Below are 27,428 nucleotides of genomic sequence, written 5' to 3' on the forward strand. Positions count from 1 at the left end.
AGCGCCGGCGTCTAAACCTGTTTCCCCGGACTCGCGTGAACATCTTGCTGGCAGCGTCGCGACGTAGTCGTGTCTTAGCTGCTCCGCGCGGCCGTCCCCACGGAGGGGACGCTGGGGGACATTTCCAGAAGCCGGAGCTGGTGAGCGAGGGCCCGGGAGACCGAGCGGACCGAGGGTCAGGCCGACTGGGACAGCTGGAAGCGGCCCCGCGTGTAGGCCCCACCCTGAGCGGTACCCTGAGGGGCAGGCGGCAGGACGAGGGTCCGGCCCGCGGGGTCATCCCAGGCCGGGTGGTCAGAGATGCGTGGGGCCCGTGAGGGGATGCGGCCGGGGAGACGCCGTCCCCAGGCGGGCGCCGTGGGAACAATGGGGCGTTGGGCTGAGGGGGCTGTGGCGTCTTCTGGGGTGGGGGGCGGGGTCACTGGCGGAGTGACCGGATGGAGTCCAGCTGAGGCCACCTCCACTCCGGGATGGGCCGATTCGAGGAGGCGTTCTGTCGTGGGGGCCGGGCGCGGCGTAGACCTGGCCACCCGTCCGTCCTGACCGGGGTCCCCCTGTTAGGTGGCCAGGTTCCTTCAGTAATCGAACCTCAGAAAAAAACAAAAACCCACAGCTGTCAGGTCAACGCTGACGCAGAGCGACCCTGTGGGATCGAGTAGAGCTGCCCCCATAAGGTTTCCAAGATCGAATCCCTAGGGAAGCCGACTGCCACATTTTCTCCGGCAGAGGCTGGTGGCTTCCAACCACCGTCTGGTTTAGCGGAGCTAAGTCCCCTCTCCGGGTTCCTCGTGCAGAACCCGGATCCCCGTTCTCCTGTGTTGCTCTTCTTGCAGAGTGATTCCTCTGTCGGGGCCCACTCGAGGTATCTCTGGGCTCGGTGGGGACCTCTGCTATGGAAGTCACCCCAAACTGTTCACTGTAAGGTCGAGGTTTCAGGGATCGCACGGAGTTGCACGGATTAGAATAGGCTTAGAAACAGTTGTTCACCCTCGTGGGGAGGGAGCCGTGTTTGAGACGCTGCGAGATTCTGGTGTATTTCCTGGCAATTTGTGGCCGCCTGCGAAGAATGCACCTTCTGTGACTCGCGGCCTGTGAAACCGGGCCTGGTTCAATGCTGAGGGATTCACGTCCAGTTTGCTGGGGGAGGATGGTCGCTCCCTCCCGGATGAGCCTTTCCCAGTTACTGACAGCTCTAGAGCAGGTCTCAGAAGAGCCTTGTGCAGAAAAGTGCTGGTCAGACACAGATTTGATAGCGTTTATTTGGTTCTCCAGAGATTTCTGAGTTCGGCAGCCCCGCTTCCAGTAAGCTGAGGAAAATGTTTGGCCGAACAAAGACAGGCTAGGAGTTTCTGTGTGAAACCAGAGACCCAGAAAACAAAGCATATCTGCGGAGCATTTTGTGTGTCATTGAGCAAGATGCACAGAATGGGTAAAAATGGAAACTGATCTTTTCTCCCCACCGGCCTTTTTCATGTCTAAACTGAAACGGTTTTAAATTTGTAGCCAGATTAAAGTAGGCCAGTTGAAAAGTTTGTGCATTTGTGCATTCCAGCAAGATCAAAGGCGATCTGAATCTCAAACCCTAAAAAGGGGAGCCCCCCCCCCCCCTACCCTGTGCAAGCAGCCAGGCTCTCTGGCTCCAGCTAGTCTGGAGGGTTGACCCAGCTTTCTCAAGACCCAAGACTGTTTGTGGTTACCAGGGCTGAGGTGGGGGGCAGGGGGAGAGGGAGGAGTCCTTGCTCAGCTCCAATGGAGTTTCTGTTTATGGTGGTGGAAATCAGGCAGCAGATCTGGTTGCACAGTGCGGTGACTATAATGGAGGTCACAATGTGAAATGCATTATCCCTGTAAGTTTCGTGTGATACACGTTTGGTTGTTTGTTTTTTTGCAACCACCAGAAAGAAAGGGCCTCTTCCAATTCCCCATTCTGATTTTATCCTTGAACAGAGTGAAGGTAGTGATTCAGCTGGGTCCATGGTCAAACACTGCCTTTTTTTTTGCTCTCCCAAACTATTGGTGATGGCAGCCAAGGGGCCGTGGTCATGGGGTGGGGACCGTGGGGTCAGTGACTCACAGCTGAGTCCAAATTTGAGGCTACAAAGGACATAAAAGGAGGGCCGCTTGGGTCTTTGGGGGGAGCCTTCTCCCTCTAACCCCTCCCTCCCAGGGCTTGAGGCCCAATCCCTCAGAACATCCCAGAAGGAATTGTTTATGCTGGGCGAAGCTAGGGAGCCTTGCAGGGGGAGATCCACAAGCCTGTGGTGCTTTTTGTCCACTCTGGGCTTGTAATTGTGGTTGCCTTGGGGCTGTTTCCTGTGGGATTGAGGTTTGGCATGGGCAACAGAGGTGGGGGAACCAGAGAGTAATTTGTAGTTTGGGATCATACTTCTAGGAAGACTCCTTTGAGTCCAACTCTTGGAGGAAAGACTTCCTCATTTGAGCATTTGGATCTATCAGAACCACCTGGTGCAGGCTTTCATGCTGGTGAGAAGTGAGGTGGAGGAAGGGAGGGCTGCATTTCTCCCAGAGTGCAATCCTCCAGCTGCTCAGCCTGCCTCGCAGGGAACCTCAAACTGAGTAAGGCCCGCAGGCCACATGAGGCCCGCCGTGTTTTTGCCCCGTTTATTTTTTTACTTCAAAATAAGATATGTGCAGTGTGCATAGGAATTTATTCATAGTTTTTGTTAAAAGACTATAGTCCGGCCCTCCAATGGTCTGAGGGACAGTGAACTGGCCCCCTGTTTAAAAAGTTTGAGGACCCCTGGTCAATGTATAACCCTCTGATTTCAGGTTTCCTTTAAAACTGGGGGTGAAGCAGATCTGAACTTCCTTTTGTTTATTTTATAGAATTTTGTTCCCAGATCAACACCAGACATTTAAGAATTGTATTCTTTTACTTGGAGGTGTTGAGATTTTTCTTTTCATGGTGGGAAATGTTGAGTGGATTGAGCTCTAAGGTGTGGAGAAGCCCAGAGAGTGCAGCAGTAAAACAGCATTGGCTTTATGCTGAGTGTAGATAACAGAAACCATCACCCAGGTAAACAAATAGGCCTGGGAGGGCATTACTTTCTCCCCTGGCTCTCTGATCTTTTCTGCCCTCCACTCTCCCCTCATGACTGTGATTTATTTAACTTTCAATTGTTAATTGATGAAGCTTTACGTGACTTTCTTTTTCTGTATCTTTACCCACTATTCCCTTTTATTCCCTTTTGCATCTTTTGAAGCTCTCAATGGAAAAAATCTATAGTAATCAATCACATCATCCAGATCGCCCTAGAAGGCTTGGCTTTGGCTTCTTTGCCCTCGTATGTCTCAGACCTGCTGGCATCAGGCTGGGGGCACTCGTTCTTGTGCTGGCTTATTTCAGATGCGTGTTTTGTTCTTGTTGACAACACTTGTCTTTTGTCTCGAAGGGAAAATGCATTCCAAATCTTTTCCATGTTGGACAGAAGTTGCTACATGTACAGAAGTTGCTACATGTACATTATGATTACATTAAAATTCACACAAATGCAGGTGGAGTGTCGGATTGAGGTTAGTGTATATTTTCCTACTGATTTCTCACACTTGGAATTACTACTCGTTGGTTGGCCCTCTCACTTTGGAAATTAATTATGTGTGACTAAACAGTGGCTTTTACTAATTACCATCCAGATTCAGCATTTTTCTTAGGCCATGTTTCTTTTTTGTATGTGAAGTTATGTTACTTTTTTATTTTCTGGGTTTCAGTACTGATTTCTTTCCTTGATTCATTTTTCATTGGTGAACATCGGAAAATATTTCTGCCTAGATTTCGGCTAATCTTTGTACCCCCTTTATTCAACACAAAAGTAAGAACTGATGACTGGTTTTATCATACAGTTGAATTTGCCAATTTCTTCCTTCGTAGTTTACTCTTTTTTCTAATTTAAAAACACTCCCTACAGTGAAATAATTTTAAAATTTTTCTTTTTGGCCTGGGCTGCTTCTGAAAATGGCCTGGTTTTGTCTATTCCTTTTCCTAGTCTACATGTATGTGGAATGACATAATGACATGTAGGTGGAGTCAATAGGAACATCCTTTTGTCCCCTGTAATAACCAGTGACTCACCACTGTCTCTTGTGTTAAAGTGACCATCATTTCTCCGTTAGCTTGGTATGGGTTCAATTACTACAGATAGAGGAACCTGTTTCAGAAGCTTCTGTTCTTTTCCATTTGACTGCGCATCCCACTCTTAATAGCATGCTGTCATAAATACTGTGGGATTAAAAATGTGTCAGGAAAAATCACTGCCTCCATCTGTAGAAAATATTGTCTTAGACATTCATCTTCCATTTCAGTTTTAAAAGTAAGTTTTTCCTTAAGTTAGACAAAACAGGGGTGGGAGGGGAACAAATAAAATTAGCAGATTGTAGATTTAATGGGATTTTTATTAAAATTGTATGTCTGTTTGGGAGAGATGCTCTTATGATGACATTAAGTGACCTTTCTAATAACATGCACTATCTTTCCATTTATGTTATTCTGCATTAATAATAGAATGATATTGGCCATTTTTAATTTTAAAAATCATTTGGTTTACTATGCCAAGAATAACACAATCAAGAAAAATGGCGTGGCATTCATCATCAAAAAGGCTATTTCACTTCCTGTTTTTTTTTACCTCCTGGAATCATGGAGGCTGTCGCGGAGAAGAAGAAGGTCACTGCTGTTCCAGAGACCCTTAAGAAAAAGCGAAGGGATTTCGCAGAACTAAAGGTCAAACGCCTAAGAAAGAAGTTTGCCAAAAGATGCTTCAAGAGTCAAGGGGGAAGCTGATCTACGAGAAAGCTAAGCACTATCACAAGGAATACAGGCAGACGGACAGAACTGAAACCCGAATGGCTCGGATAGCCAGGAAAGCTGGCAGCTTCTATGTGCCTGGAGAGCCCACGCTGGCATTTGTTCTCAGGATCAGAGGCATCAGTGGTGTGAGCCCAAAGGTTCGAAAAGTGTTGCAGCTTCTTCGCCTTCGTCAGATTTTCAATGGCACCTGTGTTAAGCTTACCAAGGCTTCAGTTAACATGCTGAAGATTGTGGAACCATACATTGCATGGGTCTTCCCAAACCTGAAGTCCGTGAATGAACTCATCTACAAGCATGGGTTATGGCAAAATCAATAAGAAGCGTATTGCCCTGACAGATAACCCTCTGACTGCACGGTGGCTGGGTCAATATGGCATCGTCTGCATGGAGGATCTGATTCATGAGATCTAGACTGTTGGCAAATGTTTCAAAGAAGCAAATAACTTCCTGTGACCCATCACATTATCTTCTCCGTGAGGTGGGATGAAGAAGAAGACCCCCCATTTCGTAGAAGGTGGAGATGCAGGCAGCAGGGAAGACCAGATCAACAAGCTGATTAGAAGGATGAACGAAGGTGTCTGTCTGCCGTGATTACTTTTGTCATCTGGCTTCTTAATAAAACAGTGACTGCTTTCAAATGGGGGGGAAAGGCTATTTCAAAGTCTGACTTGAAGTACAAGGCTGTCCAAGGAAATCAAAGCAGCACAACTATTACTCAAATTTATACACTAGTTACTAAAGCTAGTTATGAAGAAATTCAATAATTCTACCAACACCTTCAGTCTGAAATTGATCAAACATGTAATCAAGATGCAATAATAATTGTTGGCGACTGGAATGCAAAAGTCTGAAACAGGAAGGAACAGTCGTTGGAAAATCTGGACTTGGTGATGGAAATGAAGCTGGAGATCGCATGATAGAATTTACAAGCTCAGTGAGTCACTGCCAAAAAGAACTGGCCAATGCTCCATCATTTCAGGAGGTAGCATATCGGCAAGAGCTGCACTGAAAGCTCAGCCAAAAAGGAGGCTCCAGGAATTGGTGGAATACCAATTGAAGTGTTTCGACAGGCTGATGAAGGACTGAAAGCACTTAATTATCTATGCCAGGAAATTTGGAACACAGCTAGTTGGCCAGCTGACGAGAAGAGACCTATATTTGCACCCATTCTGAAGAAAGGTGACCCAGCAGAATGCTCAGATTTTAGAATGATGTCATGAATATCCCGTGCAAGTGAAGCGTTTTGAAGCTCATCCTACAGTGATTGCATTGTTTGGTAGGGACTCAGGACACGAGACAGGGATAGCATTGCTGCTGTCAGATGGATCTTGACTGAAAGGAGAGAGGGCCAGAAAGATGTTTCCTTGGGTTTTTATTGACTGCCAAGGCCTTCAACTGTGTGGATCATTGAAAAACAACAACACGGGCGAGGCTGGGAGAGTGGAGGGTGAGTGGGCTGGAAAGGGGGAACTGATTACAAGGATCCACATGTGACCTCCTCCCAGGGAGATGGACGGCAGAGAAGGGGGGGAAGGGAGACTCCGGATAGGGCAAGATATGACAAAATAACAATCTGGATTATCAAGGGCTCATGAGGGAGGGGGGAGCGGGGAGGGAGGGGGAAAAAAAGAGGACCTGATGCAGAGGGCTTAAGTGGAGAGCAAATGCTTTGAGATTAGGGCAAAGAATGTACGGATGTGCTTTATACAATTGATGCATGTATATGTGTGGATTGTGATAAGAGTTGTATGAGCCCCTAATAAAATGTTTAAAGAAAAAGAAAAACAACAACACAAAACTATGGATAGTCCTGAGAAGAATGGGAATTCCAGAACATGTCATTGTACTCATGGAGAACTTGTACACAGATCGAGAGGCAGTTGTGTGATGATTTGCTCAGCATACAAATATCAGAAACGCTTGGTTAAGTGGAGAGGAGTGTGGCATCGGATTGAAAGCACGTGTATTAACAACCTGTGCTATGCAACTGCTTGCTGAAGAGGACTTGAAGCACTTGCTGGTGAATGTGAAGGACTGCAGCCTTCAGAATGGATAATGACTCAATGGAAAGAAGACCCAGTCCTCACACCTGGACCAGTGATAACATCAGGATAAATGTGGAAAAGATTGCAGTTGTTAAGGATTTTGTCCTGCTTGGACCCATAACATAATCGATGCTCATGGAAGCAGCAGTCAGATCAAGACGCGTTGCATTAGGTAATTCTGCTACCCCAAACCTCTTTTTTTTTAAATCATTTTATTGGGGGCTCATATAACTCTTAGCACAATCCATACATACATCAATTGTTTCAAGCACATCTGTACATTCGTTACCCTCATCGTTCTCAAAACATTGCTCTCCACATAAGCCTCTAGCATCAGTTCCTTATTTTCCCCCCTCCATTCCCACTCCCCCCTCTTTGGAGTATTGAAAAGCAAAACTGTTGCTTTGCAGTCTAAAAGGTATTTTCCAGTGCCTCGTTTGCATGTGAAAGTTGAATAAGGAGGACAGAAAAACAAGTGATGAATTTCAGTTGTGGTGCTGGTGAGGAATTTTGGGAGTACCGTGGAGTGCTGAAAGAACAAACAGATCTGTCTTAGGAGAAGTGCGGTCAGAGAGCTTGTTTGAAGCTCGGATGGCGAGACTTCATTCTGCATACGTTGGACATGTCAGGAGAAATCAGTCCCTGGAGAGGGACTTGGTAAAGCAGGGGGGCAGGAAAATTGAGGCAGGCCTTCAAGGAGATGGATTGACACAGTGACCACAACTAATGGCTCAGGCATAATAACAATTATGAGGATGGCACAGGACCAGGCAGCGGTCCCTTCTGTTAGCACAGGGCCACTGTGGAGCAAACCTGACAACGGTTGGTAATTGTTAGACTCCTAACTGGTGAAGTCAGCCCATTTCCAACCCACCAGCAGCCCAGCAGGAGAAAGATGAGGCTACTTGTTCCTGGGAGGCATACAGAGCCTTGGAAAACCTCATGGGGTCGCTGTGAATCAGACTAGATGCAGTGACTGGAGTTTGCTTGCTTGTTGGTTTGTTTGCTTTAATTTTCCTATTGTTATCTCATTCTTCATGAGATAGAGTTTAGGTCTTAAATTATTATAACAACAAATTGTTTGAATAGGATCTGTTGTCTTCTAAGAGGTCCTTAGGGAGCACAAGAGGCTTGCCCTTGATTACTTATTAATCTGTAGGTTAGCAGTTTGTGCCCACCCAGAGCACCTCAGAAGAAAGGCCTAGCAATCTGCTTCCACTGAGAATGCTAAACCCAAACCCAAACTCACTGCCATGGGATTGATTCTGATTCATAACCATCCTACAGGCCCAGGATAGAATTGCCCGTTAGTTTCCCAGGCTGTTGACATTTACAGGTGTAGAAAGCCTCATCTTTCTGCAGAGAGGACTGGTGGTTATGAACTGCTGACCTTGTGAGTTGCAGACCAGCAATGCATAACCCACTCTGCCACCTGGGCCCCGTCATGGGAGGTGGTAATCCTAAAGATTAAGGTGATGGCCCGTCAGGCACCATGGAGCAGCTTTCCTCTAACTCGGAGGCTGCTGTGAGGAAAACGCAACTCAGCTGCAAGAAGTTGGGTTTGAGTCCCTTCTAAAAATGTCCTTTTTAACTCTTTTGGGCTGACAGTCAAAATGCACTGGGAGTCATTTTTATATTAAGCTTGCATTCTGGAAATCTGCTAGAAATCAGATTCCATGATCGCCTTCACATCCTTTTGGGGTCTTATGTATATAATTGAGCTGTGCATGGAGGCAGTTTTTTTTTTCTTTTTTCCCCCGAATTGTACTTCATTTCTTTTTTCCTTCCAACAGCTCTGGAAGGAATTTCTATTGTAACTTACAATGCGGTATTGTGGTAAATTTTATGAAATCATTTTGTAGCATTTGATGGTAAACTATAATGAATGCATTTAGGAAATGCATGACCGATGGCCCCTAAAACAAATGGGCATAAAATAATCACCCAGGAAATGGAAATCTTCTGGAGGGAATGTCCAGGGAACGACAACCAAGAAGACAAGACTTCCTCGCCCCAGAAACCTACTTGAAATGGTTCCCCCCAAACCAGGCACCTCTCCACCTGTCACTGTCTTAATCTTGACCCCAATCAAATCTGTTGCCATGTTGGCTGGCTTGTCAGATGGAGTGCAAATGGAGTGAGCCTCATACCAAAAGACAAAGGGAACTTAGACCCCACAGGCCCCGTGCAAGGGTGGCATGCAAGGTTGGGGGAGGGCGCTGGGAGTAGTGCCCAGGGACAAGGCTACAAGCGGCTGGAGCTGGAGGAGGTGGCTTTTGTATGGCCAGCGGGGTGGGGTCAGCTAGGTTTCCTGAGCTTAAAGGTGTGTGAGCATTTGCATGGGTAGGGGGAGACTTTTTAATGTGGGACCTGGCTGAGGGGCGGGGAGTAACAGTCATTACTGGGTTGCAGAGTGGTCTGTTAGAGCAGAAGGCTGCATGGGGTCTGGCCTGGAGGACCAGGTAGAGACTAGGTAAGGAGACAGGAATAGACATGTCAGAATCTAGTACCTCCCCTCCCCCCCACACACTGCCATTGAGTTCATACCGACTCTCGACTCTGAGCTGTTAGAACAGGAAGAAAAGGAAAGTGGAAAGCAGAGCCAGAGCAGAGCGTGGGTTTCAGTTAACAGGTTTTATTAGAGGTTGCGACCTGCGACCTGCCCCCGTTGTTTGGAATGGAATGAGAGTAAAGGGGGCAGGGTGAGGGAGACTGGAAGACAGAGTGAAGAGAGAGTAGCCGAAAGTAAGAAAGGGAGAGCTAGAGAGAGGAAGAGACAGAGGGACATGTGGCCACAGGAGAAGGTGAAGAAACTCAGAGAGAGCGAATAAAGGAACGGGAAGAGACGGGAAGGTTTCTGTGAGAAGTCTTGAGAAGGCGAGGTGTCACCTAATACTAGGGCGGGAGGGAGAAGGGGTTAGAGATGCTGGCTATGGCTGAGAACCGTCATTACTGCTGGACCCTTTATTCCTGCGTTTTAATCATATGGAACATGGGCGGGGGTCATTTTCTTCTGTAATTCCTGCTGGACAGGGGCGATGAACAACCTAAAATTGTCCTGTTACAGCAGGGTCCAGTGAGTGCCTTATGGCTCCATGCAGGCCTGATGGGTATGCTTTTCTCCAAGAAAAACTTTTAAAACAGCAAAACAAACAGGGTCCAAAGCTTATTAAACTTATTAAACTAAGACGTTTTATCAGTGGCAGGACTTATGAAGCTTAAGATTTCAAATCAGTTATTGATGTTCTTTTCTTTCAAAGACTCGTTATTTGTAAGTGCTGTAAACCAAGGCAAATAAAATCTGCTTTCCTTAAACCTTCTTAAAAACTCATTATTTTCAGGTATTGTACGTAAACCGTGACAAATAAAATTCACCTTTCCACAAACCTTCTACCACTTACTGCAGCCCCTCAAGTTTAGCCTGCTCTCTTTCGTATTCTGGCACTGCCAGACCTTCTAGTTTTAAGTGAAAACTACTTTCTTTTTTCTTTTCCAGTTTACTAAATCTGTTCCACTTGCTGGCTTTGCAACTTCCCTTCTTGGTGTTTGATTTTTTTTTTTTTGCGGCTACCTTAATGTGTAAGCCTGTCTTGTGTATTTCTTCAGTAGTGTTGTGTGGAACAGTGGAGAACAGAGTGTAAGGGTTGTGCACAATGAGATGGATGGGCAGGACAGCAGAGTCGATGGCTGTACGATCTTGAACCAGAATGTAGCTGCAGACTCTGTGTTGCAGGAGAGTGGGTGGGCCTCCACAGGCCGCCCTGAGGAGTTTGAGGTTATAGGTTTAAGGCTTTTTAAGTGTCAAAGGCGATAGGGTTCTGAGGTATGTTAGGATGTTTCAAAGGGTTTTTTTTAATCATTTAATTGGGGGCTAATACAACTCTTATCACAATCCATCCATACATCAATTGTATAACGCACATTTGTACTTTCCCTGCCCTCATCATTCTCAAAACATTTGCTCTCTCCACTTAAGCCCCAGGCATCAGCATCTCATTTTTCTCCCTCCTCAAAGGGTTTTTTAACCTGATGTAAATAGGCTAAGATACAAAGCAGCCGAAGGTCAAGTGACATCCTGCCCATCCCCCAGGTTAACCTGAGCAGGTAGTAAAGGGAAGGAATCCGGTGGGGGGATGTTGGGACACTAGAGTTATTTTGGGAGGTGGGGAGTGAAGACAAGCCATGTCGGGTGCAGCTTGCAAGAAAAGTAATAGGCTTGGAGACTTTGAGGCTTCTGCCAATTGCATACACATTACTCGTATGAATCTCGTAAGACTTTCTTAGTTTAGTAAAGGGATGTCTGCCTAAGAGTAAGCGTGTGATGAGTATGCCTGAGTCCTACCACAGTGATGGGTGCTGACGAAGGATATTCTGAGGGTTTAAGTGGTATAGAATATATGCAGTCCCCGTGTCTATAGAGAAAGAAGTGAGCTCACCTGCGGTTATGTTTGTTACCCTGAGCTCAAGATGGGTGACTTCTGAGGGGGGCCCTGACTTTGCACCCTCAGTTCTCCATTGCCTAGCCAAGCAGCCCCCACAGCGCTGTGTCTTGAGCAGGTTGCTCCAGAGATCTAGTGGGATAAACTGTACCACCCGCTCTGTTCTGCTCTCCGTCAGTCGGGTGGGGCAGTCTATTTCCAGTGACCTTGTCTGCAATATGGACTGGCCTAGGATTGGAGCACCTTTTTGTCCAGTGACCCATTTTGGAACAGGTCCAGGTGGGTCACCCACTTGTGATGCAGTGTTAACTGGTTTAGACAAACCCATGCTGCCCTGACAAGCACTTGCTTGCACTTGTTGGCATTTAGCCTTGTGTCTTTGCAGCTCATTGAATTTTGCTTGCATCTCCCTGTTGTAGAAAACTTTGAAAGCTGCATGGAGAAGGTATTGCTGTGGAGTCAGAGGGCCTTGCTCTAATCCTTTATTCTCTTAACGTGTGGAGCTGACTGTGAATTAAAAGTGAATGGTGGAAAGTAGAGCCTTCTGGTGTCAAAGGGCCGGCCCACCCTGCTGTATTTAGGGGAAACCTCTGACAAGTGTGATAGGAATTGGGCAGGATTTCCACTCGGATTCTGGATGATTTCTCTAATTTTGTCATCACTGGCTGCCTTGTCACAGTTTTCCGCAGGCCCTGCATACGGTAAATAGCTATCTCATCTCGGTGAGTGTGATCCTTCAGACCAATTGGATCATTCCAATTAGGGTCCTGCATCGAAGCCCACTGGCTTATCTCTATTTTGGATAAGAACTTGATCATCCATAGGCTGAGCAGCGATCCAGACAATCTCCTTGTCTTTGGGAGATAAAGTAGTTATTAAAAGTATATAGGGGGGGGGAGTATATAGATACCATGCCAAGTAAGATCATAAACCTGAGTGAGGTATTTGAACTTTTTCATATAAGTATCTGGGTCAGAAGAAAAACCTCCCAGACGCTCAGCCAAATCTGCGCTGGCCATTTCACGGAGAGGATAAACGGAGCAGGGTCAGAAAGCAGAATTAATGGGTTCACACAGGGGGCTTCATAGTCCACAGCAGCAGCAGGTGAACTGGCAGGGGGCGGAGACACGGCAGGCCGGGAAGAGGTATCAAGAGCTTGGAAGACAGCTGATTGGAGGGGAATTCGTGACGTATAAGGAGGAGGAGCCACTGATGGCATGGCCGCGGTGGGAGGAGAATTGGCGGTGAAAGAAAAGTGGGAGGAGTTGTGGACAACACCTGAAGGGATGCCTCAGGAGGAGGGGGTGCAGACCACGCAGGAGGACTTAGGGCGCGGGCTGCCAGAGGCATTGCATGGTCTGAAGAACTAAGGGATTTTCGTTCTCCAGAAGGGAATTTCATCCAGGGCTTGGAGGAATGGAGGCGAGGTGGGGTAAGCTTGACAGGCGAGGATGAGAGCGGAGACATGGCTGGGGTACATTTTGATGGGGCTTAAACAGAATACACGATAGAGGCTATGAGTGAGGACTTAAGTTCCCGAGAGGATGGCTCACTTCAAAGAGCGTCCCCTCGAAATGCATAGACCCCGTATCCCACGAAGGGAGACGCGAGGGTAGCAAAACAGGGCGTCTGATTGCCCCCCACCCCCAAGCCCAAAGGCGGGAGAGCCAAGGCCCTAGCGCTTAGGACTTCCGAGAAGAGGGCCATTTAAAGCCGAGAGGAGCAAACGACCCGAGATGAGGAACACTCACCCGGCTTTCTGCAGAGCTTTAGACTGTGGTGTGCCCAGGTTTTATGGGCTACCCAGCGACTCCAGGGTGCCATCGGACTACCTCCCACGCTCCGAGGCTGAGTGCGTGGACGAAGGCTGAGTGCGTGAACGTTTGAGCTCAAGAGAACCTCTGGGGCCGAGAAGGCTGTCCGACTGCAAACAGCAGTCTCTGGGTCGAGGAAGGTCTCTAACCGTAGGGGTTCAGGGAGCTCGCTCCATGGGTCGAGGGAGAGGTTACTGCTGGACAGTCCTGGCCATCACTACCTCTCCGGGTTCAGGCACCATTTTGTTAGATCAGAAATCAAAGGAAAGTGGACCCAGGGCGTGGGTTTCAATTAACAGGTTTCATTAGAGTTAATGACTTGCCAGGGAGTTTAGATTGGAATGAGTAAAAGGGGCAGGGTGAGGGGAGATTGGAAGACAGAGTGAAGAGAGTAGCAGAGCTAGAGAGAAGAGACAGGGATGTGCGGCCACAGGAGGAGGTGAAGAAAATCAGAGAGAACAAAGGAATCCTGTGTTAGTCAACTTTGGGGACAGAAATAATGATTATGTCTAAAAGGAGCCCGTGCTTCCCCCTATTGGCTGTGGCACCAGCAGCTGGTGAAGAGAGAGGGAAGGTTTCTGTGGGTGTCAAGTTGTGCTATGTGGGGGGTGGAGAAGGGGTTAGAGTTGCCCCTGGGGCTGAGAACCAAAGTGTTACTGCTTGAACCCTTCTACTTGATTGTACTTCTGTGGTGCTTAGTGGGTGCACTTGGGGCTTGTCACCTCCCAGGCACCCCAGGATAAGTAACACACCTCTTGGTCAACTCATGTGGGAAGACCAGGAAGACAGATGGGAATCTAATGGTTGGACATTACCGATGAGTCAGCCTCTTTCATTACACCTCGCCCTCTGTTTGATGGGGGACTGGCAGGGCTATGCCTCATTGAACTGCGTGTGTTATCAGAGCGCGACTCTTAATAGCCAGGAGCTCCAGCCACATGGGCAATGAAGATGAGCAGCCTTGCAAGAGCCTTTGAGCGCAGCCATCCCAACTCCAGAACACTGCAGAGGGGTGCGGGCACGGGAGGTCCTACAGCATGTGTTCAAATGGTGTCGGTCACGCTTTTGAGATTTGTAATTTCTCTCACTGCCGATTGATGTGGGTTGCCTTGACAGTGTTGTCAACCCACATGGCAGAAGAAGCCCCTTTAAGGGTAAAGACCAAAAAAATAATAATAATAAAATAAATTTAAAAAAAAAAAAAAAAAGGGTAAAGACCTCCCCCACCTTGGTTGGCCCCCAAATAAACCATCCCAAAGCTGAGTGAACCTTCTATGGCAAACATCTAAAAGGAGCTGTCTGCAGCTTACGTCTAGATTAGGTGACATCCTGTGCCCAGAGTTACGGCCAAGACTCCCATGAGCTGAGAAAAGTGAATGTAACTGGCAGGAAAATAGCAAGTTAAGAGAAGAAAATCCTGGCCCCCGAGTCTGCACAGTATGGGAGGGCCGGAGGTTGGTAGGTGGGGATTGAACTGGGTGTGCAACAATTGCAGCAAGAATATCTGTTTTGAGCTTTGGTTTGGAACGCTCTCTACTCACTACCTGTCCACCAGGTATCCCGTAGAAAGTAATGATCCCATCGTGCACAAAAGAGGGACGCTGGAGGACCACGTGCTGTTTGTGTCTTACCAGCAAGCTTTTCCAGTGAGCCATTGTGACCATCCCTGAGGCCTCCAGCCTGGAGCTGGCAGCACTGTTGGTTTCCTGTGGCTGCTTTAGCAGATCTTTAACTGCAAACGAGGTGACTTAAAACAATAGAACGTTACTAGCTCCAAGAATTGGAGGGCAGAAGTTCCAAACCAAGGTGTTGCCAAAGACATGCTCCCTGTGGAGACTCCGGGAGAGCTTTCTTTCTTTCTTGATAGATGGATTTTATTTACAATGAGGAAACATTCCAGTTTTCACTCATTCATAAAATTAATTGAAATGGCAAAGGCAGAGTTACAAAGCCACACATCTGTCGCTGAACAAGAGGGAAACGAAACGTTCCAGACACATCTTGAGGAAAGTTTCCAAGAAACATGCGTGAGGCCGGACATCTACCACTCAGCTGTGTTCCACTGCAGGCTGTGTTCATTCCTGCATTTGCTCAAGAGGCTCTTCCTTGCATTTGCCTTTCTCTTCTCCAGCTTGCCGAGATTTGGCTTTGCGTTCAGGAATTTTCCCCGATCTTTGTCCAGCTTCAGCCTGGTGATGGCCACCTTGCTCTGGTGGATGCCCACACGGACAGTGGTGCCATTGGCTTTCTGGCGCTGCACACGCTCGATGTAGATGACATACTTCTTTCTGTACACCTGAGCCACCTTGCCGATTTGCTGGCCTTTGGAGTGCCCTCGACCCACCTGGACCTCATCGTTCTTGCGGATGGGCATAGAGCACAAGTTATACTTCTGCCGCAGCTCCTTGGACAGTGGGGACGACATGACTTTCCTGCGCACGTGCGAGGGAACACTGAGGTGGCGTTTGCAGTTCGTGCCGCGGTTCAAGGTCAGGAACGGGTTGAACTTCATGGTGAACTTCACGGACGTCAGACGAACTCCTGGGAGAGCTTTCTTGATTGCTTCTGTCCCTGAAAATTGTTGACAGTTCTTGGTTTTGGCCGGCATCTCTGCAGTGCCTGTCCCCGGGGTCATATTGTTTTCTCGCCTTTGGGTCCGTGACCTGCTCCTCTTCTGCCTGTTGCTTAAATAGGACAAGTATAAAGTGCACGTAGGACCCACCTGAATAAGACAGTCTTTCCAGCTCGTGATCCTTAGCTTCCAGGGGCGGTGTTGCTGGTGGGGCCATCGAGCCAGTCCTGCATCACAGTGACCCTGCACACACACAGCAAAACACTGCCCGGGCCTGAGCGATTCGCAGTCGTTGCTCTGATGGAGCCTGCTGTTGCAGCGACAGTGTCAGACCGTTACTTTGGGCTTCACTCCATTCAAATCCCCGTGGCTGACTCCACTTGGAGAAGAAGCTCCTCCTCCATCACATCCTCCAGCATCGGCTCTGACAATGTTCTGTTTCCAGCCGTTAGGCCTTCAGCATCTTAGTGTTTCAAAGCCTTGCATAGGGGTTTTTAGCATCTGCTTCCTCTGAAGTGAGTCTGTTGAGTGTGGAAGCTACTCAGAAACCTGTTCACTTTGGGTGACCCTCTGACATTTAAAATACCAGTGACAGCTTGTAGCTTCGCAGCCACCACAGAACACCAAACTGGCGGGCGGTGGGAAGGACCCGTAGCTACACTAAAGGCCACCTTCACTTTCCGGTGCAAGTTTGTGTGGCCTTCACAGGTGGCTAATGATCCAGTAACCCTGATCCTTCCATTCTTTATAGCTTCAAGCTCCTCATGTAGATTGAATAAGCTCAGAGTATAGATTGAATAAGTACAAGAGAATTTCAAAAACTTTGTGGAAGAATACAGTTTGACGCTCTCTCATACAGTGAAAAGCTACAGCCTGAAACACAGCCTTCCTGATTTTAAGCCTCACGGTCTTTCTTTGTTCCGTTGAAACAACTCTCAATTGGGCCGTGTACTGCTTCTGCTTGGGCACAATGAAATGCTGGAAGATCCTGTTCTTTGAAAGGTTTTCCGTAATTTGTATGATCCACATCGTCAGTAAAACACAGGTGGGCATCTCTGCTTTCAACCCCAAACCACTTGCCGTTAGCAGTGAGACTGCTCATTTCACTTGCTCTTCTGAAGCCAGCTTAAATTTTGGCAGCTCCAAGTGGATGTCCTGCTGCGACATCTTTTCTTTTAATTATCGAGGTATTGTTGGGGAACAGCATAGCTAACAAACTGTTACCTAATCCAATGTTATAAGAGAGTCTTTTACATTTTCTTTTAAGAGTTATTTTAACTTTAGCTTTTAATAAGTCTGTGAACCAATTTGAGTTCATTTTTGTATCTGGTATGAGTTAAGGAACAATTTATTTTAGTTTAGCGTATTTTCTCTAAAACCCTTTTATTGGGCAGTAATACAGATATCATTCCATAGTTCAGTCACATCGAGCAATATTGAAAAATTGCTACCACAGTTTACTTTAAAATATGCTTTTTCCTCTAGAACTGCTTGATATCATGTCCCCTTCAACCTCCACCCTACCCTGCTGCACCCCCAGGAACCCTTACTCTGCTTGCTGTCAGTCCCGGGTTTCATATACCGAAGAACAGAAAAACAGATAACAAAAAATTCAAGAGAAAAAAAAAATTCAAGAGGGCTACCCCAATGACAAAATAAATCAGAGCTGAAAAACACACCGAGAGAGAAAATGTTGAAAACCAGATCAGGCCCAATGTATATGGTGGGGTTCAGCTAACAAGGTTTTAACTGTTCAGGTCAGGTTTATCATTTTGATCTGTGTGGTAGTTACATAATCTGGTGTCAACTTGCGAAGGGGTAGACTCTAGCCTGTCAATCAGGTTGCAGCCTGATGACCTCATTTGGAGGCACCACGGAGATAAATAACTCACTGGAGGCTAGACACATACACACTCTGCTTCATCTTCCTGCTGACAAGCCACATGCAGCAGTGCTGATGGAGCCAGAGCTCTGGAGCTGGAGGAGCCACGTGGAGACCCCACGCCAGCGCTGAGATGCTTCTACCACCATTGGATCCACAAAACTTTCCACCCACTGGCCTGTGATCTTCCTGCATTCAGCATCATTGCATGTGTTGCGTGAGTCTGAAGAGGAATCCACAGACTGGTGTCAGACATATGGACTAATATCAGGTTTATGGACTTAATCTGAGCTGGGCTGGGATGTTTTCTTTTTTTTTTTTTTTCAGGCCTGTACCTTTTATTGGGCACATTATCAAGGGCTCTTGCCGGGTGGATGGGAGGGGGTGGTGGCAAGGCAAGTGGCCAGACCAGGAAAGCAGGCCGCCCTCACCGTGGCATTCTCAGTGGTACTTCCGTAATCGCTCGTGTTTGAGCTCCTTGTAGGATAGGCAGTTGCTGAAAACCACATAGGCCGCCAACACCATGGACAGGCCTGCGACGCTCCCCTTCCTCACGTTGACATACTTGCTATAATACCGATTGTAACCTCTCCGAAAGGCGCCGAAAATGTCCGTCGGGGTGAAATCCCGCATCAGCACCCAGCTGGGCAGCTCCGAGATCCTGACATCCAGGAGGCGCTTCTCCTTCAGGGGCACGGGAGACGCCATCTTTCAGTCCTGGGCTGGGATGTTTTCTTAACATACAATTGCTCGTTGATATAAAACTCTCGCTTACACATGTATGAGTCTCCCTGGATTTGTTTCTCTAGTCAACCCAGAATGATACAACATCCTGTACTCTTCTCTCTAATGAACTCTGTGTGTAACCTGTTTTTCCCATTCCTCCTATAGAGTGTAATCACCAGAGGCTTATTTCCAGTGTAGATCTCACAGATTCATCTTGGGCTCCCACTGTCATTCAGAGCCTTCTGCACACCAGAATCTCACAATGGGCTCTGATGCTATGTCCTCCTTCAGCTTCGGATTATATTTGCAAAAGGACCATTGCATTCCTTTACATGTGGATATCCATTTGTCACATTCGATTTTTTGTTTATCTTATAGACTGCAATTTTAGTGTACTTGCTTATTTTTTCCAGTGGATCCTGTATCTTTTCTATATAAAAGGTTATCTGTGAACAATAGCATTTTGCTTTTCTCTTTCCAATCAAGATGCTTTGTGTCCTTCTTTTCTGTCTGGCTGGCAGGATTCCCTAATGCTCTGAATGGCTTTGTGAATGACTGCTGTTAAACGTCTGCATAGATATGTTGGTAGAACTTAACCACTGGCCTGGGTTTTCCATGTAGGATTCTGTGTCACTGCTAATTTTACATTTATAAGATATTTGAGTTTGTGTTTGTTATAATTTGATTTAATTAGATTGAGATATTACATCCCTCTTTCTATTTCTAATTTTCCTTTGTCTCCTTAGCCATCATAGTTTTCTCCCAGGCTTGTTTTTTCTTGTGTTTAACTTTTATATTTTGTAATTTCTTAATTTGGGGGGCATGGGGGACGATATTTTAATCCTTGATACTTTATGGCATTGACACCATTCCATTGCTACCTGAACAACAACTCTTTCTAACTGATATACCACTTCCATTTCTGTCTAGTTGCAACTCCCAGTAACCGTGGAGGATAAAGTATTGAACTGTCCCATAGTGTTTCTAAGGCGATAATTTTACAGAAGCTGATGGCCAACATCTGTTTCCTGCTGACTGGCTGGTGGATGTGAATTGTCCACATTTGTGTTAACTGAATACATTAATCATTATACCACCAGGGCTCCATGTGGCTGATATAATTTTTTTCATGTGTGTGTTTTTGTCCTATTTTGAGATTCATACTTTTTGTGTAGACAGTTTCTTGGGGGGTTGGGGATGGTTTCCCTACTACACTTGATTGGCCCTTATTTTGTAGACCTATCCTCCCCTGTCCTTTTTTTAAGAAAAATAATTTTATTGGGGGATCATACAACTCATCACAATCCATACAAACATCAGTTATGTCAAGCACATTTGTGCATTGGTTGCACTCATCATTTTCAAAATATTGGCTTTCCACTTAAGGCCTTGGTATCAGCTCATTTATCCCCTTCCCTTGCCCCTCCCCCATAAACCCTTGATCATTTATAAATTATTATTATTTTGTTCCCCTATTCTAAACCAGTGGTTCTCAACCTTACTAATGCCTTGACCCTTTAATATGGGTCATGTTGTGGTGACCCTAACCATAAAATTATTTTCATTGCTACTTCATCACTAATTTTGCTACTGTTATGAATTGTAATGTAAATATCTGATATGCAGGATGTATTTTCATTGTTAATAATTGAACATAATTAAAGCATAGTGATTAATTATAAAAACCATATGTAATTATATATTGTGAAATATTTATTTCTAATTATAAATAAAAGAAATTTTGTCTTGAAGCATAATGTAGCACGGGTAACGGTCTTAATATAACAACAGTAAACTACACTGCGACATTTGGTGACAGTGTGTAAAAAGCCAACATCAGTGTGAAGGTTGAGATAGCTTCTTTCTCAGCAGCTCAGAAATCCTTGGGGCAGTCTTTCAAGAGCACAACAAAGATCATCTTCTATAACAAGTCTACTTCTGTATTTAGACTTGATCATCAACACACTGGAAAACCCTGTGTCGCAAAGATGTGTTGTTGGAAGTGGAAGAAGAAGGCGCAACACGGTCTCAGACAGAACAGGATCTGACTGCAAGCACTTGATCCAGAATCTTGTAACTGGTGTAGAGAAGTCAGTTCTCACTGCATTGCTGTTGAGAAGGTCAATGAACTCCTCTCGTGCAGGCTCAGGAACATCTTCAACTTTGACTGTGAATGGGCTTCTGGCAAGTGCAAATGGGGTGTCGGGTAGACTTGGAAAGTACGATGAAATTCGTCTGCAAGCTGGGCACGTGCTCTTTCACAGAATCATCATCGCAATCCCTTGTCTGGTTCAATGTCATGCTCCTCAAAGAAAGCAGATAAGGTAGGCAACATGTACATTTTATTATCATCCAATTTTTTTGCCAAAACTTCATTTGGAATGATTGGATCTTTTCAGACAAATCGAGGCATGTTGCATTTGGTCCTTGCAGTGATAAATTTAACTCATTTAAAATGGCAAAGATGTCAACCAAGTAAACTATTTTCTGCAGTTCACTTTTATTGCTGAAAAGTGCTTCAAACTGCGGTCTTGGCTTTCTGATTTAAAAACGTTTGAAGTTCATCGCGAAGCTCAAAACACCTTTTAAAAATTTTCCTTTTAGAGAAAACAAGAGAAAATGATTAGGGCAAAGAATGTACAGATGTGCTTTATACAATTGATGTATGTATATGCATGGACTGTGATAAGAGTTGTATGAGCCCCTAATAAATTGTTTAAAAAAAAAAAAAAAAAATTTTCCTTTTAACAGCCATCTTAAGTGTGAATTAGCAGAGCATTATTCGGTGTATCCAACTCGATGCACAGTTGCGAAAACAGTCGACTGTTCAAAGTGTTCACCTTTACAAAGTCGACAGAACTTATGACACTTTTCATTACTTCCTGTAACTCTGGTGGCAGCATCTTCATTGCTAATATTTGCCAATGAATCATACAGTGAGTTCCTGTGACTTTTGGTGACTCATTCAGTATCAAACGTTGACATCCAGATCGACATCCTAGCATAGCTGAAGCAGCATCTGTGCAAACACCACAAACCTTTTCCCAAGAGATCTTATGTTATTTCAAGAGGTTTGAAAAAAAGAAACTCATCTTTAAAGTCGCCATCATTAATATACCTCACATAAACGAGTGATTGTGAATAGTTTGCAATATCTGTAGATTCATCAAGCTGGATGCTGAATGTTAGAAGTGGAGCAGATTTAATTTCCTGGAATACCTGATGAAGAACGTCAGTAGACATGTCATCTATTCTTCAGCGGATAGTGTCTTTAGATAAGGAAATTGCACTGAAATTTCATAACAAATTCGTCTCTGATCATAACTCGAACAATGTCTTTGGCCTCTGGCAACAGTAAATCCTCAGCAGTGGTGTGAGGTCTCAGAGCTCTGGCGATTCTGTGTTTCACCAAATAGGAAGCGTCAACGGCTCCTACGTTTTGCTTGTGGTGCTTGCCACCAGGGTCAAGCCTGGCTTTCCTGAGTCCATCAGCTTTGCTTCTCAAACAGTTGGTCTCCTTGCCAGCAAAGCTTAGATGCTTGCTATCAAAATGGCGTTTTACTTTGTTCAGCTTCATAGATTCGGCTGTAGAACTTCACTACAAATTGAACAGATTATTGTTTCTCAATTCCTGCTGTAGTTATTGAGGTAAAACCATGCTGTAAAAAATCCTGACTATATTTTCTTTTCTTAACGTTCTTCTCTACACGATCCATTGTCGTGGAATGGTTTGCTAATGAAAATAATATATAACAATAGCTTTAATAATACAAAAGATGATACATGGCATAGTTCAGTCAATAAAGTTCATTAAAGTTTCCTAAGATTTACCATTGTGTTGTTTTTTTACATACCTGTTACTATCAAAAGGGGGCAATATTCACACCATTCATAACTGAATATAAAAAGACCGATCAGCATCCAGATTAAGTTCCCATGGTACAGATAAATATATATATATTTTTTTTGCAGTAGTATATGATTTTGTATTTACCCAGTAATTATAATTCATGAAGTGTCGTTTTACCTCCAATACTGCTGCTTTCAACACAACAGCTGCTTTTACACAGTAACTGCTTTCTACACATGTGACTAGTCTGCATAAGTACATTATGGTGCCAACCCTGTCACATCTGTATTTGTACGGGGTGTATGTGATGGCGTTGACTTGAAGATGTCATCATGCTGGATACTCGGCATATCTGCATGTGGGCGGGCGGGCAGGCGGGCGGGCCTGCCTGGAGATGGATAGAGGAGCGGTGCCTCAGTTCCTAAGACCATCAGAAATATGTGTTTTCTGATGGTCTTAGGCGACCCCTGTGAAAGGGTGGTTAGACACCCCCCCAAGGGGTCATGACCCACAGGTTGAGAACCACTGCTCTAAACCATAGGTTCCCAAACTTATTTGGCCAATTGTTCCCTTTTCAGGAGGGAAGGGGGAATTGATTGCAGCGCTCCCAGGTATCAGTTAAGAAAAGCGACCAATATTTTAGAAGAATGACGTTTGTTGTATATGTACATATGTGTGTGTGTGTGTGCGTTGGCCACCTTGTACTTTCTTCTCATCTTAAGACTTTCTGTGTCTTCTAAAGATAGCATTTGGACACATGCATTTTCCTCTGCTCATTTCTTTGTCTATCTGATATATTCTGGTTCTGTAATATATATTAGTTAATGGAATCCCTGGGTAGTGTAAACTTTGGATGCATTTAGCTAATAACAAAGCTCAGCCATTGCTAATGATTCAGTTTTATTTTGATACACATGGGGTCACTGTGAGTTGGGTCAGTTTCATAGCAACTGATCTTAGAGAAGCATCTATTTTGACACATTTTTCTAATTAATCATGGAAGTCATTAGTCTCTCTTTGCTCTTATGGCCATACTTCCTTATAAAATTTCCCTTTTTGCATCAGTGTATGAAACTTCATGTGTATGTATATATTTTCTACCACTGACTACTTAAGTAAAATTAAGTTGTTTCATCAATTTTTGCAGATTGTTGTACTCCAGTTAAAACGAGTAGATCAAGTCCTCAGCAGAGTACTGAAATACCCCATGAAGGAGAAATAAGAAGCTCAGTGTACAATGATACTTCATGCAATTTGGTAGAAAAAGGGAACTCTGATAATATGGAAGATCAGCCCCAAGTCCCAGAGCAACATTCAAGGTGAGTGGCATATTCATGAATATAAAGAAGTAGTGTATACATAGCTAAGTATGCTAGATAGAATCTTCATAAATATTATGTTGATATTGAGTTTCTAAAATGTAATTCAGTAGGAAATAATGGTTAGAAATGCCTTAACTCTCAGTCAAGTGTGGCTTGAAAATGCAGATAGTACAAAAAGTATGTCCATTCCCTATAAATGTCAAATGTGGTCATACTAACATTCATTTGTCTCTCTTTAGGGAACGTTTGAGTGATCAGAGAGGACAGAAGATCCCTGCATGTGAAGTATGTGGGAAAACCTTTATGCATTTCTCCTCCCTGAAACTACATTTAAGACGGCACAGTGGTGTGAAGCCCTATGAATGTAAAGAGTGTGGCAAGGCCTTCAGTTGTCCCACTTACTTCCGAGAACATGTGCGGATGCACACTGGCGAGAAGCCCTATGAATGCAAGTACTGTTGGCGAGCCTTCAGTTTTTACTCATCCCTTCAAGAGCACGAGAGGACGCACACTGGGGAGAAGCCCTATAAGTGCAAGCAGTGTGGGAAGGCCTTCACCTGCTACTCTTCCCTCCACGGACACGAAAAAACACACAACGAACAGAAGACTTACGAATGTAAGCAGTGTGATAAAACTTTCAGTTGTCCAAAGTATTTTAGAATCCACGTGAAAATGCACAGTGGGGAGAAGCCCAATGAATGTAAGCAGTGTGGCAAAGTATTCATTTGCCCCAAGTATTTCCGGAAGCACGTGAAAATGCACAGTGGGGAGAAGCCCTATGAATGTCAGGAATGTGGGAAGGCCTTCATGGTCCTCTCTTACTTGGAAAGCCACGTGAGAACGCACACGGGGGAGAAGCCCTTTGAATGTAAACAATGTGGGAAAGCATTCAACTGGCCCACCTCCTTACAAGCACATATGAGAACGCACTCAGATGAGAAACCCTACGAATGCAAGCAGTGTGGCAAGTCCTACAAGTGTTCCAAATACTTCGAAATACATGTCAGAATGCACAGTGGAGAGACACCCTATGTGTGTAAGGAGTGTGGAAAAGCCTACAGTTTTCCCTCTTCCCTTCGAGAACATATGAGAACCCACAACAGCAAGAAAATTTATGAATGCAAGCACTGTGGTGAGACTTTTAATTGTTCTAAATCTTACCGTGTACATGTGAAAATGCACAGTGGGGAGAAGCCCTATGTATGTCAGGCATGTGGAAAAGCCTTTGGTTTTCCCTCCTCCCTCCGGGAGCATATGCGAACACACACTGGAGAAAAACTCTACGATATCAGAAAGAAGCCCTATGAATGTAAGCAGTGTGGGAAAGCCTTCATGTTCCCCTCATGCTTTCAGAGACACCAGAGATCACACAGTAAAGAGAAGCCCTATGAATGTATGCAATGCGGGAAAGCCTACAAATGCCTCGAGTCCCTTCAAGGACACCTGAAGAAACACACTGGAGAGCAACCCTTAGAGAAAACGTAGGCATGCCTGCATCCATTTATAAAATCCTGTACACGCAAGCAAACACGCTGGGGGGGGGATCCTTCTGAGGGTAAAGGAGAGGAAAACCTTCCAGCTTAGCTGTTCCCTAACCTTACACATGAATTCAGAACAAAGAGGACATCTTTTGTTTTACATATATTTTTGCCATTGTAAACACATCCTGCATAGTAATCTCTTTGTGTACTAGTTTCTAGTTTATGTTCCTGATATAAGCATCTATGATAATGTCCCTTTGTGTTCTGGGGTAGCACAAGTGGTGTGCTGGTGCACTGTAATCAAAATGTTGGTGATTCCAATCCACTCAGGCCTCAGTAGAGAGCTCTGGCAACCTTATTTCCAAAGAACCATCCATTGAAATCCCTGTGGAGCACAGTTCTATTCTGAATCACATGGGGCCCCATGGGTTGGGATTGACTCAACAGCATCGGATTTAGTGTTTATGCACGCTTTCAGCTCTACCATCTTGTTACATTAAATGAAACTTTACTTATAGTTACATAAAACTTACCTTGTTTGTGTTTCCATTCCAATGGTACTCTGGAATACTTTTATAAATGCAAGTGTGTGTGTGTGCTTTTTTTGCTTTGTATATATAAAGTATGGTTCATATTTTGTATTTTGATTCTGATAGTCATGATGATGCGAGACTTTGGGATTATTCAAAATTATTTTTTGATTCACTATTGTAGTTACTGAATTTGATTGGCTCAATATCTACTTTCTTTTATTATTACACATTTATTTGTTCCTAATTGATACCATATCCTACCCCTAGCAGGAATTAAAATTGTCTCCAGATTGTAATAGATGTTAGCTTAGTCTGACTCATGTTCCTATTTAGACCTTTGCTCATTGGCCTTGGTTGGAGATCTGACAGCACACAATGAGTTTAGAATTGAGAACTTGAAGCATGAAGCTAGGGTACAGGTGGATCTGCTGCATTATACTGTCAACATAGGTGAGGTTGGGAATTAATATATCCCATAGTGTCTTCTGTTGATAATTCCAGGTTAAAGTTAAGAAGAAGAAGAAGATCCATGAGTGAGTGTTGGAAGGCAGCAGTGAGAGGCCATTGCTCTCATTGTACTGGGCTAGCGGGACAGATGCAGAGAAACCGAGTAAGCTAGGTTGCCGCACGTTGACCTACAGCTCAGGAAAAGCCCCAGTTTGGGTGGATCATTAGGAGATGGGTAGGATGACTGGTTGTGCAACTTGAACATAACATTGAATTATATAAGAAGTTTTTGAATTGGTATTACGTTTTGATAAATATATTTTCACTACAAGTACACACTAAACAGCTTCAAGCCAAACACCATGTGTTTTAATTTTTTTTAATTTATGGGGGGCTCTCACAACTCTTATAACAATCCATACATCAATTGTATCAAGCTCATTTGTACATAGGTTGCCATCATCATTTTCAAAGCATTTTCTTTCTAGTTGGGTCCTTGGTATCAGCTGCTCTTTTTTCCCTCCCTTCCCCGCCCTCCCATCCTCATGAACCTTTGATGAATTATTTTCATATTTTGCACTGTTTCCTGTCTCCCTTCACCTACTCTTCTGTTGTGTGTTTTGACTTTCCTTCCTTCCTAATAAGCAGCTTCCACGGGCTTTTCCAGAAGCTGTGGGTCAGGGGCCTTCCTTTGTGCTCAGGCAGACGACACTTCAGCCTTTGACCCTCTTCACCTCATCTTAACCTGATTTCTGTTGTATGCACATTGTTCTTAAAATAGTTTGTTTCTGGATTCTATCCTAATAGATGTAATGCTGCAACCACGAAGACAGGACACTTAGTTCCCTGGTGGGTTTACCAAGAGGCTGCACTGACCATGAGGTTATTTTCTTGTAACATTTTCATTATTGAAATACACACTTGGAACATATGAGACAGATTGTCGGAATTATCTATTCAGTTTACTGCTCTCTTTAATTAAACCCACTGTATTTAATTAATTTTTAAATGATTACTAGTGTTCATTTTTAAGGGATTCAAAATAATTAGCATCTTTGCCAGAATTCTGTATGTTTCTTTAAAAATTCATCCAGAGATTTTATCATGTGTTCATATAAATATTTTATATTTCCTTAATTGTTTCCCCAACTGATATGAGATGTTAAATATCCATTTCTGATTATTGTTAATTCATCCATACAATGTACCTATTTTTCTTTATATATTCTAAAGTAATAGCACCAAATACATACAAATACTCTTTCCTTTTTGCTGTGGTTTTGTTCTTTCATTTCTATAACTACCACAATTTATAATGACTCTTAATCATTCTTAGTAGTAGGACTTTTAAGTAGTGCTCACATCAGCACACCTCAAAGAAATCTAGGAACCACACCGTAAAGGTCATACAAACCACATGCCCTGAAATACTTTGGTCTCAATGTGATAAGATTTGGGAGTATGTTCAACTTCTGTGGAAAGCTAAAACAGG

General features: G+C 44.6%; 1 protein-coding gene and 3 pseudogenes across 3 annotated transcripts; 2 read left to right on the top strand and 2 right to left on the bottom strand.

Annotated features, from left to right (window-relative positions):
• LOC142443438 (uncharacterized) lies at positions 1 to 27,205 on the top strand. Of its 3 annotated transcripts, none has more exons than XM_075544818.1 (4): positions 23 to 140; positions 3,414 to 3,534; positions 23,301 to 23,472; positions 23,715 to 27,205. In XM_075544818.1, exons 3-4 carry the CDS (start codon positions 23,435 to 23,437, stop codon positions 24,958 to 24,960), a joined length of 1,284 nt encoding a protein of 427 aa, XP_075400933.1. In that variant the 5' UTR covers positions 23 to 140; positions 3,414 to 3,534; positions 23,301 to 23,434; the 3' UTR covers positions 24,961 to 27,205. The 3 variants fall into 3 exon arrangements, with proteins under 3 accessions (XP_075400928.1, XP_075400933.1, XP_075400930.1); XM_075544815.1 differs by lacking the exon at positions 3,414 to 3,534 and adding an exon at positions 20,252 to 20,627; XM_075544813.1 differs by lacking the exon at positions 3,414 to 3,534 and having other exon boundaries at positions 1 to 140.
• Positions 4,537 to 5,726, top strand: LOC142443463 (large ribosomal subunit protein uL30 pseudogene; annotated as a pseudogene).
• Positions 15,199 to 15,635, bottom strand: LOC142443474 (large ribosomal subunit protein uL24-like; annotated as a pseudogene).
• On the bottom strand, positions 17,894 to 18,294 carry LOC142443484 (ATP synthase F(0) complex subunit f, mitochondrial pseudogene; annotated as a pseudogene).
• Positions 27,206 to 27,428: the final 223 nt, after the last annotated feature.

Source organism: Tenrec ecaudatus, chromosome 1, assembly GCF_050624435.1.
Source record: "Tenrec ecaudatus isolate mTenEca1 chromosome 1, mTenEca1.hap1, whole genome shotgun sequence".
Lineage (NCBI taxonomy): Eukaryota > Metazoa > Chordata > Mammalia > Afrosoricida > Tenrecidae > Tenrec > Tenrec ecaudatus.

Excerpts from the sequence above, each read along its gene's own strand:
- LOC142443438 (XM_075544813.1), top strand. The coding sequence starts at position 23,435 with ATGGAAGATCAGCCCCAAGTCCCAGAGCAACATTCAAG. Across the intron at positions 23,473-23,714 it reads GTCCCAGAGCAACATTCAAG|GGAACGTTTGAGTGATCAGA; the intron begins GTGAGTGGCATA and ends GTCTCTCTTTAG.